The sequence below is a fragment of the Giraffa tippelskirchi genome, chromosome 9 (assembly GCF_054371585.1).
Source record: "Giraffa tippelskirchi isolate mGirTip1 chromosome 9, T2T-mGirTip1v1.2.pri, whole genome shotgun sequence".
NCBI lineage: Eukaryota > Metazoa > Chordata > Mammalia > Artiodactyla > Giraffidae > Giraffa > Giraffa tippelskirchi.
The window spans coordinates 57,026,091-57,040,237 of record NC_137283.1 but is presented as its reverse complement, the minus strand read 5'-3'; the positions used below and the strand labels follow the sequence as shown (position 1 = coordinate 57,040,237).

The 14,147-nt window shown below is 46.1% G+C and overlaps 1 protein-coding gene across 12 annotated transcripts; it reads left to right on the top strand.

Annotated features, from left to right (window-relative positions):
* Nucleotides 1-3,253: 3,253 nt before the first annotated feature.
* On the top strand, nucleotides 3,254-12,798 carry CNBP (CCHC-type zinc finger nucleic acid binding protein). Of its 12 annotated transcripts, none has more exons than XM_081526584.1 (5): nucleotides 3,254-3,383; nucleotides 10,569-10,685; nucleotides 10,835-10,897; nucleotides 11,044-11,242; nucleotides 11,788-12,798. In XM_081526584.1, exons 2-5 carry the CDS (start codon nucleotides 10,583-10,585, stop codon nucleotides 11,903-11,905), a joined length of 483 nt encoding a protein of 160 aa, XP_081382710.1. In that variant the 5' UTR covers nucleotides 3,254-3,383; nucleotides 10,569-10,582; the 3' UTR covers nucleotides 11,906-12,798. The 12 variants fall into 12 exon arrangements, with proteins under 12 accessions (XP_081382710.1, XP_081382709.1, XP_081382705.1 ...); XM_081526583.1 differs by having other exon boundaries at nucleotides 10,835-10,903; XM_081526579.1 differs by having other exon boundaries at nucleotides 10,805-10,897.
* Nucleotides 12,799-14,147: the final 1,349 nt, after the last annotated feature.

Genomic DNA, 14,147 nt, shown 5'->3' with positions numbered 1-14,147 from the left:
ATCGTGTCATTGTTAAGGTCACAGAGGAGGAAGCCAACCAATGGAAAGTCACTAAACTATTAGTCAGTGTTTCATATTTTCCTTGTCATCAGCTGTCTTTCCCTATTCTGTCACTTTAAGAAGTCTATGGGCAATTGTAGGATTAGGTCTCAATAACTATGGAGGCCAGAAGCTGTGTGTGAAGCACTCTGGCTGCCTCTGTTTGAAGGCAGCCCAGTTATTTATTTGTTCTGTGACCTTGTGCAGATTATATTTTCTGGACTAATTTCCCCATAGGGATAATAAAAGTACTTATCTCAAGGGGGTTTTGTGAAAAATTACAAAGAGATTATAAACAATGCCTGGCATAGAGTAAGTACTCAATAAATAATGATAATAACAATAATGATTGATAATACTTTATAAGTAATTACTTTATGCCAGGCACTGTTGTTATAACAGGGGCTTCTCAGGTGGCACGAGTGGTAAATTACCTGCCTGCCAATGCAGGAGACATAAGAGACATGGGTTTGATCCCTGTGTTGGGAAGATGCCCTTGAGGAGGGCATGGCAACCTCACTCCCGTATTCTTGCCTGGAGAATCCCATGGACAGAGGAGTCCAGTGGGCTACCGTCCATAGGGTTGCAAAGAGTCTGGACGTGAGTGAAGTGACTTAGCACGCAGCCACACATGTTATAAGAACTCTCTATGTTAACTATTAGGTATGATTAGTACTGTATAGGAGAAGGCAATGGCACCCCACTCCAGTACTCTTGCCTGGAAAATCCCATGGACGGAGGAGCCTGGTAGGCTACAGTCCGTGGGGTCGCTAAGAGTCGGACACGACTGAAGCGACTTAGCAGCAGCAGCAGCAGCAGTACTGTATAACTAATTCCTATTTCAGGATCAGAAGCTGACATGAGAGGTGGAAACAATTCATTCTCCTCAACCTTAGCTGCATACTTTCCAAGTAAAGTCAGAGACTATTTCCCTGTTGGCAGGGAAAACAAGACATGGAAGGGTTTAGAAGGACAGACACAGTATCATCTCCATTTAACAACAGGATCTAGGGCTTGTGCTAGGAACAGTTGGGCATTTTAAGCGGAAATGAGGAGTTGGCAGTCATTGCTGCTCGACAGGCATTCATTTGAAGGAATCCTGAATCATGCTGAATCACAGCATCTTAGTTGGTCCTGAGGACACTGAATACTTGCTTTTGGCCCTTGTCATCCTGCAAGATCTTCAAGGGCACGGTCTGTCTTAACTCACCTGTGTAACCCCTGCAGAGCTGAGTACAATACCTTGGGGAAGACTGGACATGTGAGGGCAGGAAGGGGTAAAGCAGATTTCCAGGGGACGGAAATATAGAAAACTCTTCAAATACAGATGGCAGTTTATCTTTTAAGTGGGGTAGCCTTTTCTTTCCTTTGTTTTCAAACATCACTAATGAACAGGTGTACCCAGGGGCATATCCATGCAACAATAGTCACTTCATCCCAGACCTTCCCGGGGTCAGTCAGAATGATTTATGACCAGACTGGCTCTATTAAAAATAGTCATTACAGAAAGCTGGATGCCAGGTAGAAAAGAGCCATTAGCTGCTCCTTCCAGAGCCAAAGTGCAAAGGCCACATGATGTTTCCTTTGCTTAAGTCTTCTAAAACGTGTAGAAGAACATTATGTCCAGTATCTTTCACACCCACCTTTTTTAAAAATAAAAATATTAGGAACATTCAGTCCTTGTGTCTGTAATGAATATTTTATGTAGCACTTCGGTTGGAATGGTAAACCAAAATTAAGTCAGAAAATACTAATTTCTGGTTCCTGTGACAATTTTAACTCATCTCCTAGTGTGGCATGGAGGCACCCAGGCTGGACTTCCTACAAAGCCTCCTGCGTTACACTGACTCACTGTTAGGCCTTAGGAAATCACTAGGTAAGTGTCTGCAGTTGCCACTCTACAACTCACCTGAAGATATTATAAAGAGTAATCAATTACAGAAGGGAAATCTATGAAGCTGTGCAAGCTTCTTGGTAATAAAACTATGTAAGCACAGAGTACCCTTGCATTATGGGTACCTCAGTGCAGAAAGTGCTAGGCAATTCAATCGTTATTGGAAATTGGACATTTTCACAGTGAATTTTAAAATATTTTAACTTTAAATTGTCTTGATTAACACGAGTTAAAATCATGGGTCCTTAAAATAGTCCATCCAGTCCAATAATTGCTCCCACCTCTGCTGAGTGCTTTACAGTGATTCATTTGAACCAGGTTTAACCCTTTCAACACTTGAGCTCTTAACCACACTGCTGCACTACCTCCTCACCACGTGCTTTAAGAAGCCATACAGCCTTGGTACTAGGATTCAGTGAGGTGCAACTGGGGGCAAATGAAGAGCTGAAGTCTACAGTCACCTGCGGATGGAAACAAGGACTGGTCACCCCAGTTTTGACATCTGAATAGACACAAGCGCTCACTCTCCAAGAATGCGAAGTACACTCCGGGCTGCAACGGCCAAACTGGGCCGCAGGCAGACCTCCAGAGCACACGGAGTTTAGGGTGAGGCTGTGGTCATTTTAGGGCCTTTTTGGGCTTCAAGAGACTGGGAACTCTTCCATTTTTCTCCTCATGTTTTTAATGAAAGCCTTTCCAAAATGAGACACCAAGGTCTGTAACTTCTTAGTTTACATCGAACAGTTTAACTTGATTTCACCGTGACAGCGTGTGTACGCTACATTCAGAGCGTCTCTTGGAGAAAACCTGAAGGCCTGCAGGGACGATGACACCCCGGGCGCGGTGGCCCTCCGGCCGCAGGGGCCGTCACGCGTCACGTGACAAGGGGTGTTGGGGCGGCGGTGCCTCCCCCGCGCCCGCTCCCCAGGGCGGGACCGGCAGCCGGGCTCCCCCCAGCCGAGAAGCCCCGGAAGCGGGGCCCGGCTCTGGCGGCGCTGAGCCCGCCCCCGGGAGGAGGCCTCCGGCCCCCAGAAGCACAGAAAGCCGCTCCTGGCGCCTCTGGCCGCCGCCACCGCCGCCGCCAGGAGGGTCGTCGAGCCAGAACTCCGACCGCCCCCGCAAGGCCGGGCCCAGCCTGGAAGCGGGAAGGCCGGGCGCAAGGCCCGGCGGGAAGGGCCGCGCGAGCCGGGGGAGAGCCCCGCCCCCAGCGCCGCGTCGGGCGCGGCGGCCCGCCTCGCGGGCGGCTCTGATTGGACGGCCGAGCGCCGCAAGCTGATTGGTCGCGTGGGCGAGGCGTCGGCGAGCCGTGCGCAGCGGCGTGTGCGGGGCCGTGTGCAGACCCGCGTGTGGCGCAGGCAGGGACCCTGAAAATAAACAGCCGCCGCTTCGCGAGGCTCCCTCCCCGTCTGCACCTGAGTCTCGGCCGCTGCGGGTCCCTGCCAGGCGGAAGGTGAGACCGCGAGCGGGCCGGGGACCGCGGCGCGGGGGTAGGCCGCGGGCGGAGGGCCGGGCCCGGGCGGCGGCGATGGCGGCCGCGCTCCGGCCTGCTCCGCTGCTGCGTCAGGCGGGAAGCAGGCCGCCGCCGCCCCGTCCCGGCCTGCCCCTCACGGCCGGCTGCCTCCGCCCCCTGCCCGCCGCCCGTGACGCGGGTCCGCCTCGGTGGGGCCTCAGGGACCCGGCAGCGCCCGGGCCGCGGCCCCGCGGCGTACGAGGCCGCCCTTCCTTGGGACTGAGGCGGGGGCTCCGGGCCGCGGGGCGGGGGTGGCTTGGCGGGAAGGGGAGGGGAGGGGGCCGTGTGGGGAGGGCGCGGGGCGGCGGGGGGCCGGGGCCGGGCCTGGCGGGCCACGTGCCAAAGGGCTCTTCGGGCCCAGGAGGGGCCTCGGAAAAGCTGTCCGCTCAGGGCGGGGGATACCCCGCCGGAAGGCCCTTCGGGACTCTCGGTGCTCCGCGGCAGCTTCAGGATTCTTGGATTTTTATCGTCATGGACGTGCTAAGTTACTGGTCTTACGTTACACTTGGGGAAAGGGCAGATAAAGCTCGTTTTCCTTGACTCAACACTACTTTAAGTTCGAGAGGCCTCTAGAAAAAACCCCATTATCGGCAAACACATGAATCGGCCAAACTTCCAAAATCATGGCAGCAGCAGTAACCTTTGCATCATCTCCCGGGTAGATGAAGCGAATGCAATTTAAAAACGAGGCGAGAAGATGAGTTAACCAACCTCCATTTGGTTTTTCCAAACGTGAAAACCTATTTTAGTAAAGGCATAACGGCCCACATTTGGGTTCGGGTGTTGATTTTATTATGGATAAGGCTTGTGCTTGTTGCCACATGTTAACCACATGGCCTCAGCCACAGGACACTTCCAAAGGAAGTGACTACATCTGGTCCTGGGGGTCCTAGGAAAAGAAAACATCGCTTGGTTTTCATCTGTGACTTCATATAGTATGTTTCAGGCATTGCTCAGAAGGACCCACGAAAAGGATAAGGTAAATAAGCCGACAGTCTGGATTAGCTTGCCTTTTTTTTTTTTTTTACTCCCCTTTTTTCTTTTCAGGAGGATTGATTTTCGTCCTTGTACCCCCAAAAGACAAGTTTTTAAGAAAAGATTTTTTTCCCCTTTTTCTTGTTGTTTGACTCACTTTTGGAGAGAAACATAACTAGTTAATTTCTGCCTCAGTGAGTTAATCTTAAGTTAGCAACTTTTTATTATTTTGCTGAACCCCTATTAGTTGAATATAAGGTTTTGAGGGTCTTAAAGAGATGAATAAGAGGTTGTTCCTACTTCTAAGACTTTTTTCCTCTCTGCAAAGCAATTACTTTCAAATACTTCTTAAAAATTACTCTGTGGTCATGGCTTAATCAAACACCTTCGAAGTGCCACGTTCCTAGTTTGATGTTGTTTTAGTTTGTTGAGCCTGATTCTTGTTTAGGAGGAGCTCTATGTACTGGAATATAAATTTATTATATTCCCACGGGCTGAATAAAGAACTTACAGCTTTTTCCAAGTTGTAACTCTTGGCAACAATTAAAAAGGTATATATTTATGTAGTTATCTAATATGTCACAGAGAACTTGGGTAAGTTTTTCTTAGCAACCAAAGGTCCACAGTCCTTTTCTTACTGACAACAAACTAGGTATTTTAAATGTGCAGTTTAAGGGGCATTTATTACACTTAGATTTGAACATCTGGAACAGGCAGAATATCTTTTTTAAGGTACTATAGATGAGGATTCTTTTGACTTTTCTTGAAATCTTAATTAAAGTACGTGGCATCTACGTGGAAAGCTTAAAGACAAGAGAACCACAGTTTTAACTACTTGAGGTGATTGGTCTCTTGTCTAAATGCTTGACCATGAGAGGGATTCTGCTTTCCTCCTCCCGTGCCTGCAGGAATGAGAGTTTCTTTTTAAAAAATTGTTGGCTTCTTTCCTTTTCCTAGCCTTCTGACAGTAAGTGGAGAGCAAAAGACTGGTGCCAAGGCCTCCTGGCCTGCTCTGTGGAGAGCACCCTTTCTGTACTGGCAGGTTTTAATAGAACTCCTGTGCTGGCAGTGTCAGATGCTACTGCAGTCAAGGCATGCTCTTGAGAGATTCCAGAAAAGTGTGCACCATTTTCATGTTAAAAAGACGCTGGTCTAATTCAGTAAAGATTGTAGCCACCAACGGTCACATTGTGAGTGGGTGGGTTCTGTTAAAGGGGACTGAAAATGCAGTATGGTGTTCAGTTGGAGTGGCTTGTTAATTACAGATGAGGGTGTTAACTAGAGAGGTCAGGTTGCCAGTCTGCCACTCCTAAATTCTGCCTTGAGGAAGGTTAAAATCTAAGATGACTTTAAAGTCTTTCATGGGTGTAGGTTTTTAAAAAATGTATCAGTTCTGTTCTTTTATTTTGACTTCTCTAACTTAGTATACTTTTCTGATAGCATTTTCGTGAACTTTATCACTTAATCCTAACAAAAAACCTCTGCAGAGGACTTGGAGCTCACTGTTGAAATCCCGACTCAAACTTTCTAGTGTTGTGGTTTTGGGTAAGTTACTTGGTCTCAGGATCCTCAGTTTCCTTATCAGTGAAATGGGAACAAGGATACATGACTTGCAGAGTTGCAGGGAGTGTAGATAATATGTATGTTAACCCTTGACTCATAGTAGATATTTAGCTGCTAATTAAAACCTTTCCGGATATGCAGAAATGGATGTAAGTAACCAAGATCACACAGTAAATGCAGGATAAGAAGCCAGAATTGCTCCCAAGTATTGTACTCGCTTCTGCTTTCTTCTGGGCAGAATGCAGGTAGTACACAATATCACTTGCTTCCTTTATTTTGTTTATTTTTACTTCAGACTGAAGTGTTTCAGTACCACGTTGGTACTCCGAACTGACTTAGTAGAGCGTAATGATGGGTGAGTGCATTCTGAGTGCAGAGGCCTCTCTGGTCAGCACGTGGATGAGTCAGGGGTAGCCTTGAGCTTGGGGACAATGAGTGGAGAAACAGCAGACAGGAATCAGCAGAGCTGTGTGAGGAGAGCAGTCTCACCCGTGCTCCTCAACCACTGACGCCGGTTCTCTCCTCCCCCTTGGCTGCTGCTTATTTTAGATGTATTTATAGACTGTTACTGGCTCCTACTCATTGGAACTCAGTGTTAATGTTGACCAGGTACTGTTAAGATTTAATCAAAGCAGTTTACTAACAAAGCTTTGTTGTTAGTATCAAAAATATGGTAGATATACCTCAATGAAGACAAATTGGTGTAACCTTTAGTGTTTTGGTACTAGGAGTTAAGCCTCACAGCCTAGATGAGTGCAGAATCGAAATAGTCGGACCTCCTGGTTCAGCTCATGTGGCCGCTCACAGGGCCCTTCTCAGGTCGCACCTTGAGTGCGCCAGGCGGGCCCTGGGCCCTGCCACATCTTAAGTGTGACTTGGGTCATAAAAATTCAGTTCGCTGTGGTCAAAACATACTGCTTCCTGGGGTTGGAAATGTGAGCTCATTTGGAATTGTCCCTTTTACTTCTGAAGAAGTAGACTTTATAGACTGGGAAACTGGAGTGTAAGCGGAGTTAGGCCCACTCTAAGCCTGCTGTGTAGATTGGCCGTGTTGCGAGGCTCGTGGGCTAGCTCCCCGACCAGAGACAGAACCGGGGCCCTGGCGGTGAAAGCCCGGAATCCTGACAAGGAGGCTGCCAGGGAACTCCTCGGAGTGAATTCTGCCTGTCTGCACTTTAACCTCAGCAGGGGAAGCGTGGAAAGGAAAGAGGAACTGTGAGCGGTAGACATAAATACCTGAAAGTTTAATTGAGCATGTGTTAAGCCCAAGGTACCTGGTAACAATTCTGGTTACAGATCAAGACAGATGTGTCAGGTGTCCTGAGGTGCAGAGCAAGTAGTTAAGTGGTTAACCCTGTGGTTCCCAAATGTTTTTACGTTGTGAGAATACATGGGTGTAGATAGCAGCAGTGATTTTTAGCGGTGAGAAGAAAAATAGGCTCTCTTACTCCCAAGTGACAGTGAAAAGACAGTATTTGCTTTTTAAATGAGTATATATCTGTTTCGCAGCGTTCCATAAAAGATTACTGGGGTCTTGCTGAATTCTTGAAGTAATAAGAGTCTGGGTGGCAAGCAGAGGTCCTGGCTTGGCTACTGACTGTTTAGTGACCTGGGGTGAAATTTTCTCAGTTACATGTGGGGATTGTAATAGACAATCTGGAATGCATACTGAATCTAGATTGTAGTCAGTCCTTAATGAGGATGTAAAATTCATTGTTACTCTTTGTTTTGTGGTCGTACTGCATTGCTTGTGAGATCTCAGTCCCCTGATCGGGGCTCGAACCTGGGTCATGGCAGTGAAAGCGCTGAGTCCTAGCCATTGGACCACCAGGGAATTTCCAGCATCGTTCTTTTAAATCAATGGTGCAGCACCTGATCTGATAGCGAAGATTTAGGTGGTTTTTTTTTTTGTCAGTACTTACTGGGTTGGGTTGGGTCGGTACAAGAAAGACAAGCTTATTTCATTCAGCAAATGGCTATTGGTTCCCCCCACAACCCCCCGCCCCCCAAAAAAAACCTTAGCAGTTAAAATCCTGAGTTACATAACTGCTACTAAAAGGGTGATCGTATGGGGTATTATTCAAAGGTGAAGAACTTGGTCTGTACCCGCAAGGAGTATGATAAAAAGCAAAATGGTAGAGCAGGCAAAGTGCCCTGAGTCTTAGTAGGAAAAAGGAGAGTTCCAGGCTGTTGATGTGGTCAAGTTCTTATATAGAGCTGGCATTTATTTGAGTTGGCTCTTGAAGGTTGGAAAACGTTGTGACAGGTGCGAGAGGCGGAGGCAGACAGTGCAGCAAAACTCCGAGCCAAGAGCAGTGGGAATCACGGAACCATAATTAATTCGCAGCTCCGTCTTCCCTTACTGCCTCCAGTTTTCCTAAGGAACGGCATGAAACTCTCTAAAGACCTTGTAACTGAACATGTTCGTATGTAAGATGAGCACTAGGATAGCAACCTGGCTCCTAGGGTAGGTAGCATGCCTTTAAAACAGCGGGAGTCAGTTGGATTAATGTTAATTACTAAGAGCGCTCTCGGTAAAAATGTAGAACAGCTCACTGAGATTGGCCAAAGAGGAAGAAGCAGTTCATGAAAAATCCACACATGGGTTAATCACTTCTTGGGAAGCTAAAGTTTTTAAACTATCATCTGTAGGCTGAAAGTAAATCTAAAATTTGAACTGTTAACTTTCTTCCACTGATAAACATCTGATGATTCATTATAATGTATTTCCCTTGTACTTTACCATTGTGAAATAAGCAAAAGGTCCTTGTAAAGCAGCAGTGTAAAAGAGACATTACCCAGAACTATTATTTCTTTAGCTTTGAAAATGCATGTTGAATATTGGGTTGCCATTTTTCTGAAAGGTAAATATCTCATTGAAATAAAAAATTATAAAATGCTTAGAGCCTGTCAGATTGCCTGGATTACCTTGTGAAAGGAAGTTATCCTTTGTGGAAAGAACTCCTTGGGACCAAGAGTTAAAGTGGTCAAACTTGCATGCATGCTCAGTAGTATCTGTCTTTTCGACCCTGTGGACAGAAGCCCACCAGGCTCGTCTGTCCGTGGGACTTTACTCCAGGGGATCTTCCCAACCCAGGGAGTGAACCTGTGTTTCTTGGTATCTCCCGCATTGGCAGGTGGGTTTGTTACCTCTGGGCCACCTGGGAATCCCTTCTGTGCTCAGATTGATCCTCAGTAAGCCAGCAAAGATGCAGAATGTAAGTGGGATTGAGGGGAGGACGAAGTGCCATAAGCTGCGTTTTCCTTTGATTGTATTATGTGCTATTCACTTTAATCTCGAGTGTTTTCTCTCGAAACCAGCCCTCCACTTGACTTAAAATGCCAGCACCCATATAGGAAAGCAGGTGTAATTTTGCCAAATGCCTTTTTAATCTTCACGGCCTGGTTTCTTCTGACTGGAAATGTGCATCGTGACTCCAGGGAGTGTGCGTGCCCTGTTCAGGTGCACTCTCCTCCCTGCTATTGGTGATACGTGTACAGGGCGAGTGTGCAAGTTGGTAGAAAGTGTCCTCTGAAGATTTATCCTGGCTCTGATTTCACATGCATGGGATAGGTATGAGTTCTTTTGGATATTTGACAGTGAGAACTTTTGAAACTATAGCATCATTTTAGTCACTAGATTTTGCTCCATCAAGTTTCAAAACGTTGTGCACCATTCTTTTGACACTGGAATTAAGGGCAAAACATGTTTAGGTACAGGGAAGTGTGGCAATATAAAGGTCAGATTGTTTTTAGCTAGTTTTTTAAAGGCCAGTTTAATGGGAGTTTGTCCTGCAACATTCCATTCTGTTCTGTTCTATTCTTTTCTAGGAATAGCCCCTGCTTATTTTTAGATTGTTACGTAAGAAACATAAAATGCATTTGCTATAGTTGGAGTTTCGCTTTTATTTTGAAACAATACCCAATAAAGGAGTCTGCTGTGGAATTCCAAGTAGCCTTGTTTTAGATGTAAAATTACAGAAGAAAAACTGGAAACGGGAGAATAGAAGAGGGGAACATGGCCCCAGTGCTACCGGGACTGTACTTCGGTGTTTCTCTTTGTCGTTTTTCTACTGTTTTTAACAAACTGTACCTCTCGAGTCAGAATTTGCTGCGCCTCTTCTGGCACGTCTGCTCTTGAGTGCTGTCGACAGGCAGGGCTGCGATGTCGTAAGGTGCCGTGTCAGGCGCTCTGGTGCACAGGGGGATTGTTACCTCTGCTCAATCAATGGTGCGGGTCCACAGGGTCGGTCCAGGTTTATAACTCGTATGTGACTTTCAGCTGCCCACAATCAAGTTTTGTCTCTAATGATGGATATTCATTTACACTAACCCTGTAAGTCCCCTTAGAAACTGGGTTAACGTGTATGCATAATCTTAATGATTATGCAAAGTGTTTTTGTTTCACTTTTTAATATATTTCATAATAATAATGCCTAAGTATATAGTTATCTGATTGTTTTTCTAAGGAGTATATTGGTTGGCTTTTGTTCCTCAAGAATAATTATCCAGAAATACACTAAATAGGGAATAAAAGCTGTAAGTAGTGGTGAGTGGTTTAACGTTGTCATTTTTAATGTTTTGAAGATCTGACTGCAGCCATGAGCAGCAATGAGTGCTTCAAGTGTGGACGATCTGGCCACTGGGCCCGGGAGTGCCCCACTGGTGGGGGCCGCGGTCGTGGAATGAGAAGCCGTGGCAGAGGTGGTTTTACCTCGGATAGAGGTATTTTTGTCGAATAAAAAATTCTGGAGTGCTTCAGTATTCATGAGTATCAAGACTGGTCTAATTAGCCACGTATGTTTTGTTTCTGTTCAAAATAGGTTTCCAGTTTGTTTCCTCATCTCTTCCAGACATCTGTTATCGCTGTGGTGAGTCTGGTCACCTTGCCAAGGACTGTGACCTTCAGGAGGATGGTAAGTGTTTAACCCTTCCTCTGCCACCTCCCAGAGCTGGGCGAGGGGAGCCGTGCTGGAGGAGGCTCCCCCTGGGGTGCAGCACGGAGCCTGGCAGCACCTGTGAGGTGTTACAGTCTAGCTCTGCCCTTCCCTCACTGCTGAAGCCTGCTATAACTGCGGCCGGGGCGGCCACATCGCCAAGGACTGCAAGGAGCCCAAGCGGGAGCGGGAGCAGTGCTGCTACAACTGCGGCAAACCCGGGCACCTGGCGCGCGACTGCGACCACGCGGACGAGCAGAAGTGCTACTCCTGCGGCGAGTTCGGGCACATCCAGAAAGACTGCACCAAGGTGAAGTGCTACAGGTGAGCTGCGGCCCCGGCGTGGCCCTGACCACACAAGAGCTTGCGTGCATGAAAGAACCTTAGGGTGTCATAATTTGGCACCTTCAGAGACATTTTTAGAAAACTACAAAGTGTATGTTTTGTATGTGTAATTCATACACACATCTTTTGTCATGAAATCAGAAGTGTCTGCTTGTGACTGTAACATAATAATATATGTACATGTTAAAGCATAAAATTTCATAAGTTTTGATAGGTACATACTTGTGAAATCTTAGGGGTTGTGTAAAGATAAACCATATTGGCCAGTGTTTTGGTGGTGATGTTGGATGATCTCCTGTGGCAAAATTTTTGATTTTACGCTGTGGACTGCTCAGTTGAGTAGCTTTGCTATCAGGTTCCTCCTGCTTGGTCTTAGTTTAGGGGTTAATAATTAGACTTACTGTCTGAAAAACAAATGTATACTTCACTCATCATTGCTTTTTGTTTGGCAGTAGCTAATCCTTCAGTACACTCTGACATTTTCTGAGTGCTGTTGTGAAGGCTGTTTTAATTTCCTCTTTCAGGTGTGGTGAAACTGGTCACGTAGCCATCAACTGCAGCAAGACGAGCGAAGTCAACTGTTACCGCTGCGGCGAGTCAGGGCACCTCGCACGGGAATGCACGATTGAGGCCACAGCTTAATTACTATCCTTTGTCGCCCCTCCTTTTCTGATTGATGGTTGTATTATTTTCTCTGAATCCTCTTCACTGGCCAAAGGTTGGCAGATAGAGGCTACTCCCAGGCCAGTGAGCTTTACTTGCAGTGTAAAAGGAGGAAAGGGGTGGAAAAAAATCGACTTTCTGCATTTAACTACAAAAAAAAAGTTTATGTTTAGTTTGGTAGAGGTGTTAATGTATAATGCTTTGTTAAAGAACCCCCTTTCCGCGCCACTGGTGAATAGGGATTGATGAATGGGAAGAGTTGAATCAGACCAGGAAGCCCGTTGTGGGTTTCTCGAATATGTTCCCATGTAGGAGGTAAAACCAATCCTGGAAGTGTCTGTGAGCTTCCATAAATAACTTTAATTTTAGCATAATGACTGCCTTGGATTGTCTGACCTCAGTAGCTATTAAATAACATCAAGTAACATCTGTATCAGGCCCTACATAGAACATACAGTTGAGTGGGAGTAAACAAAATAAAAAGACAAACACGCGTGTTAATGGCTGTGCGAGAACACTCGGGATAAAAGCCTGAGTAGGAACAACCTCACCACAGCGTCGATGGCTGGGTAAACCGATGGTGATGGCAATGGTGTAAAACACATGTTTTCAAAGACTAAATCTAAAACCCAGAGTAAACATCTATGCTCAGAGTTAGCATAATTTGGAGCTATTCAGGAATTGCAAAGAAATGCATTTTCACAGAAATCAAGATGTTATTTTTGTATACTATATCACTTAGACAACTGTGTTTCATTTGCTGTAATCAGTTTTTAAAAGTCAGATGGAAAAAGCAACTGAAGTCCTAGAAAATAGAAATGTAATTTTAAACTATCCAATAAAGCTGGAGGAGGAAGGGGAGTTTGACTAAAGTTCTTTTTGTTTGTTTCAACTTTTCATTAATGTATATAGTGCAAAATGCCATATTAAAGAGGGGAGTGGAGGACCGGAAGCTGACAGTTTTGGAGTTTTCTTTTTGTACTAACTCAGTCTCCTCTTCAGTAAGGAAACGTAGCTGTTAAAGGGAGCGCAGGCTTCAGATGCTTTGTCAGCTCTACAAGGATAAAGACAGTTTAATTCTTCTCATCCATTAAATGATGGCCTTTAGGTCCACGTTGATTCCGAACAGTTCTAACACCATGGATGATTTTTTAAAGATTGGTTTTTTTTGATGTGGACTTTTTAAAGTCTTCATTGAATTTGCTACAGCATTGAAGTTGTTTTATGTTTTTTTCGGCCGCAAGGCGTGTGGGATCTTTGCTCCTGGAGCGGTGAACCTGCACCCCTGCACTGGGCCGCCCGGGAGCCCCACCAGCACGGTTCTCGCAGCTCACATGTCCCCGGGCTTCACAAGGGCCTGAAATGTTGGACTCCTTGTGTTTTCTCTGAGGTCTGATCTAGAGTTGACATGGACCTCAGAAGTCATTTATCGAGCTCACTTGATAGATGAGTTCCTAGAAGCTTCAGTTGCTTGAAGAATGTGCTGCCTGGAACCTCAAGTATCTTTCCTCTCCTACACCCTCTAAATGATTCTGTCCCCCTGCCCCCTAGTTGGTGCCCCGTGCTTCCCAAGGCGGTTCATTTGCCCCTTCACACTGCTAGGTGGTTTCTCCACCTGGAATGTGCTGTGCATTCTGCACGCTGTGTGTAACCTGGTCAGTGTGTGATGGTGGGTCACTGTAGCGCTGTACTCGCCAGAGTAGCAAGAAAGTGAGCTCCTAGAGCCAGTTCATTTCCTTGTGAGTGTGCAAGCTTAACAGTTCTGTTTGGCTTGTGTGGTTGGGTTTCGTTTCTTTTTGGCTGAGCGGCACCGCATGTGGGATCTTACTTCCCCTTGTCTCCTGCATGAAAGCTTGGAGTCTAACCTGGAACAGCCAGTGAAGTCCCTTTGATAGTTGAGTTTGCTGGCACAAGTATGAAACAGTGATGTTGCATTGCATCAGTTTTACTGCTGATACAGAACTTGACCTCTTTTGCAATGAAATGATAAGCGTTTCCCTTGAAAAGTCAGTAATCTTATCAATTCGCCTGATGATTTTAGCATTTACTGTTCTTTGTGTACAGTTGGGAGAAATGACTGTTGCTCCCTGGTTCAACAAAACCAAGTTGTACTAAGGGATACAGTGCCCTTCAGGGTTTTGAGGATTCTGGTAAATAATGAGTATCACCCACTAAGGAAGAGTTGATTTTTAGATAGAAATAGAGTTCTGTTACAGTTGTA

Excerpts from the sequence above, each read along its gene's own strand:
- CNBP (XM_081526573.1), top strand. The coding sequence starts at position 10,583 with ATGAGCAGCAATGAGTGCTTCAAGTGTGGACGATCTGGCCACTGGGCC. Across the intron at positions 10,707-10,804 it reads TGGTTTTACCTCGGATAGAG|GTTTCCAGTTTGTTTCCTCA; the intron begins GTATTTTTGTCG and ends TGTTCAAAATAG. Across the intron at positions 10,904-11,043 it reads CCTTCAGGAGGATGGTAAGT|CCTGCTATAACTGCGGCCGG; the intron begins GTTTAACCCTTC and ends TCACTGCTGAAG.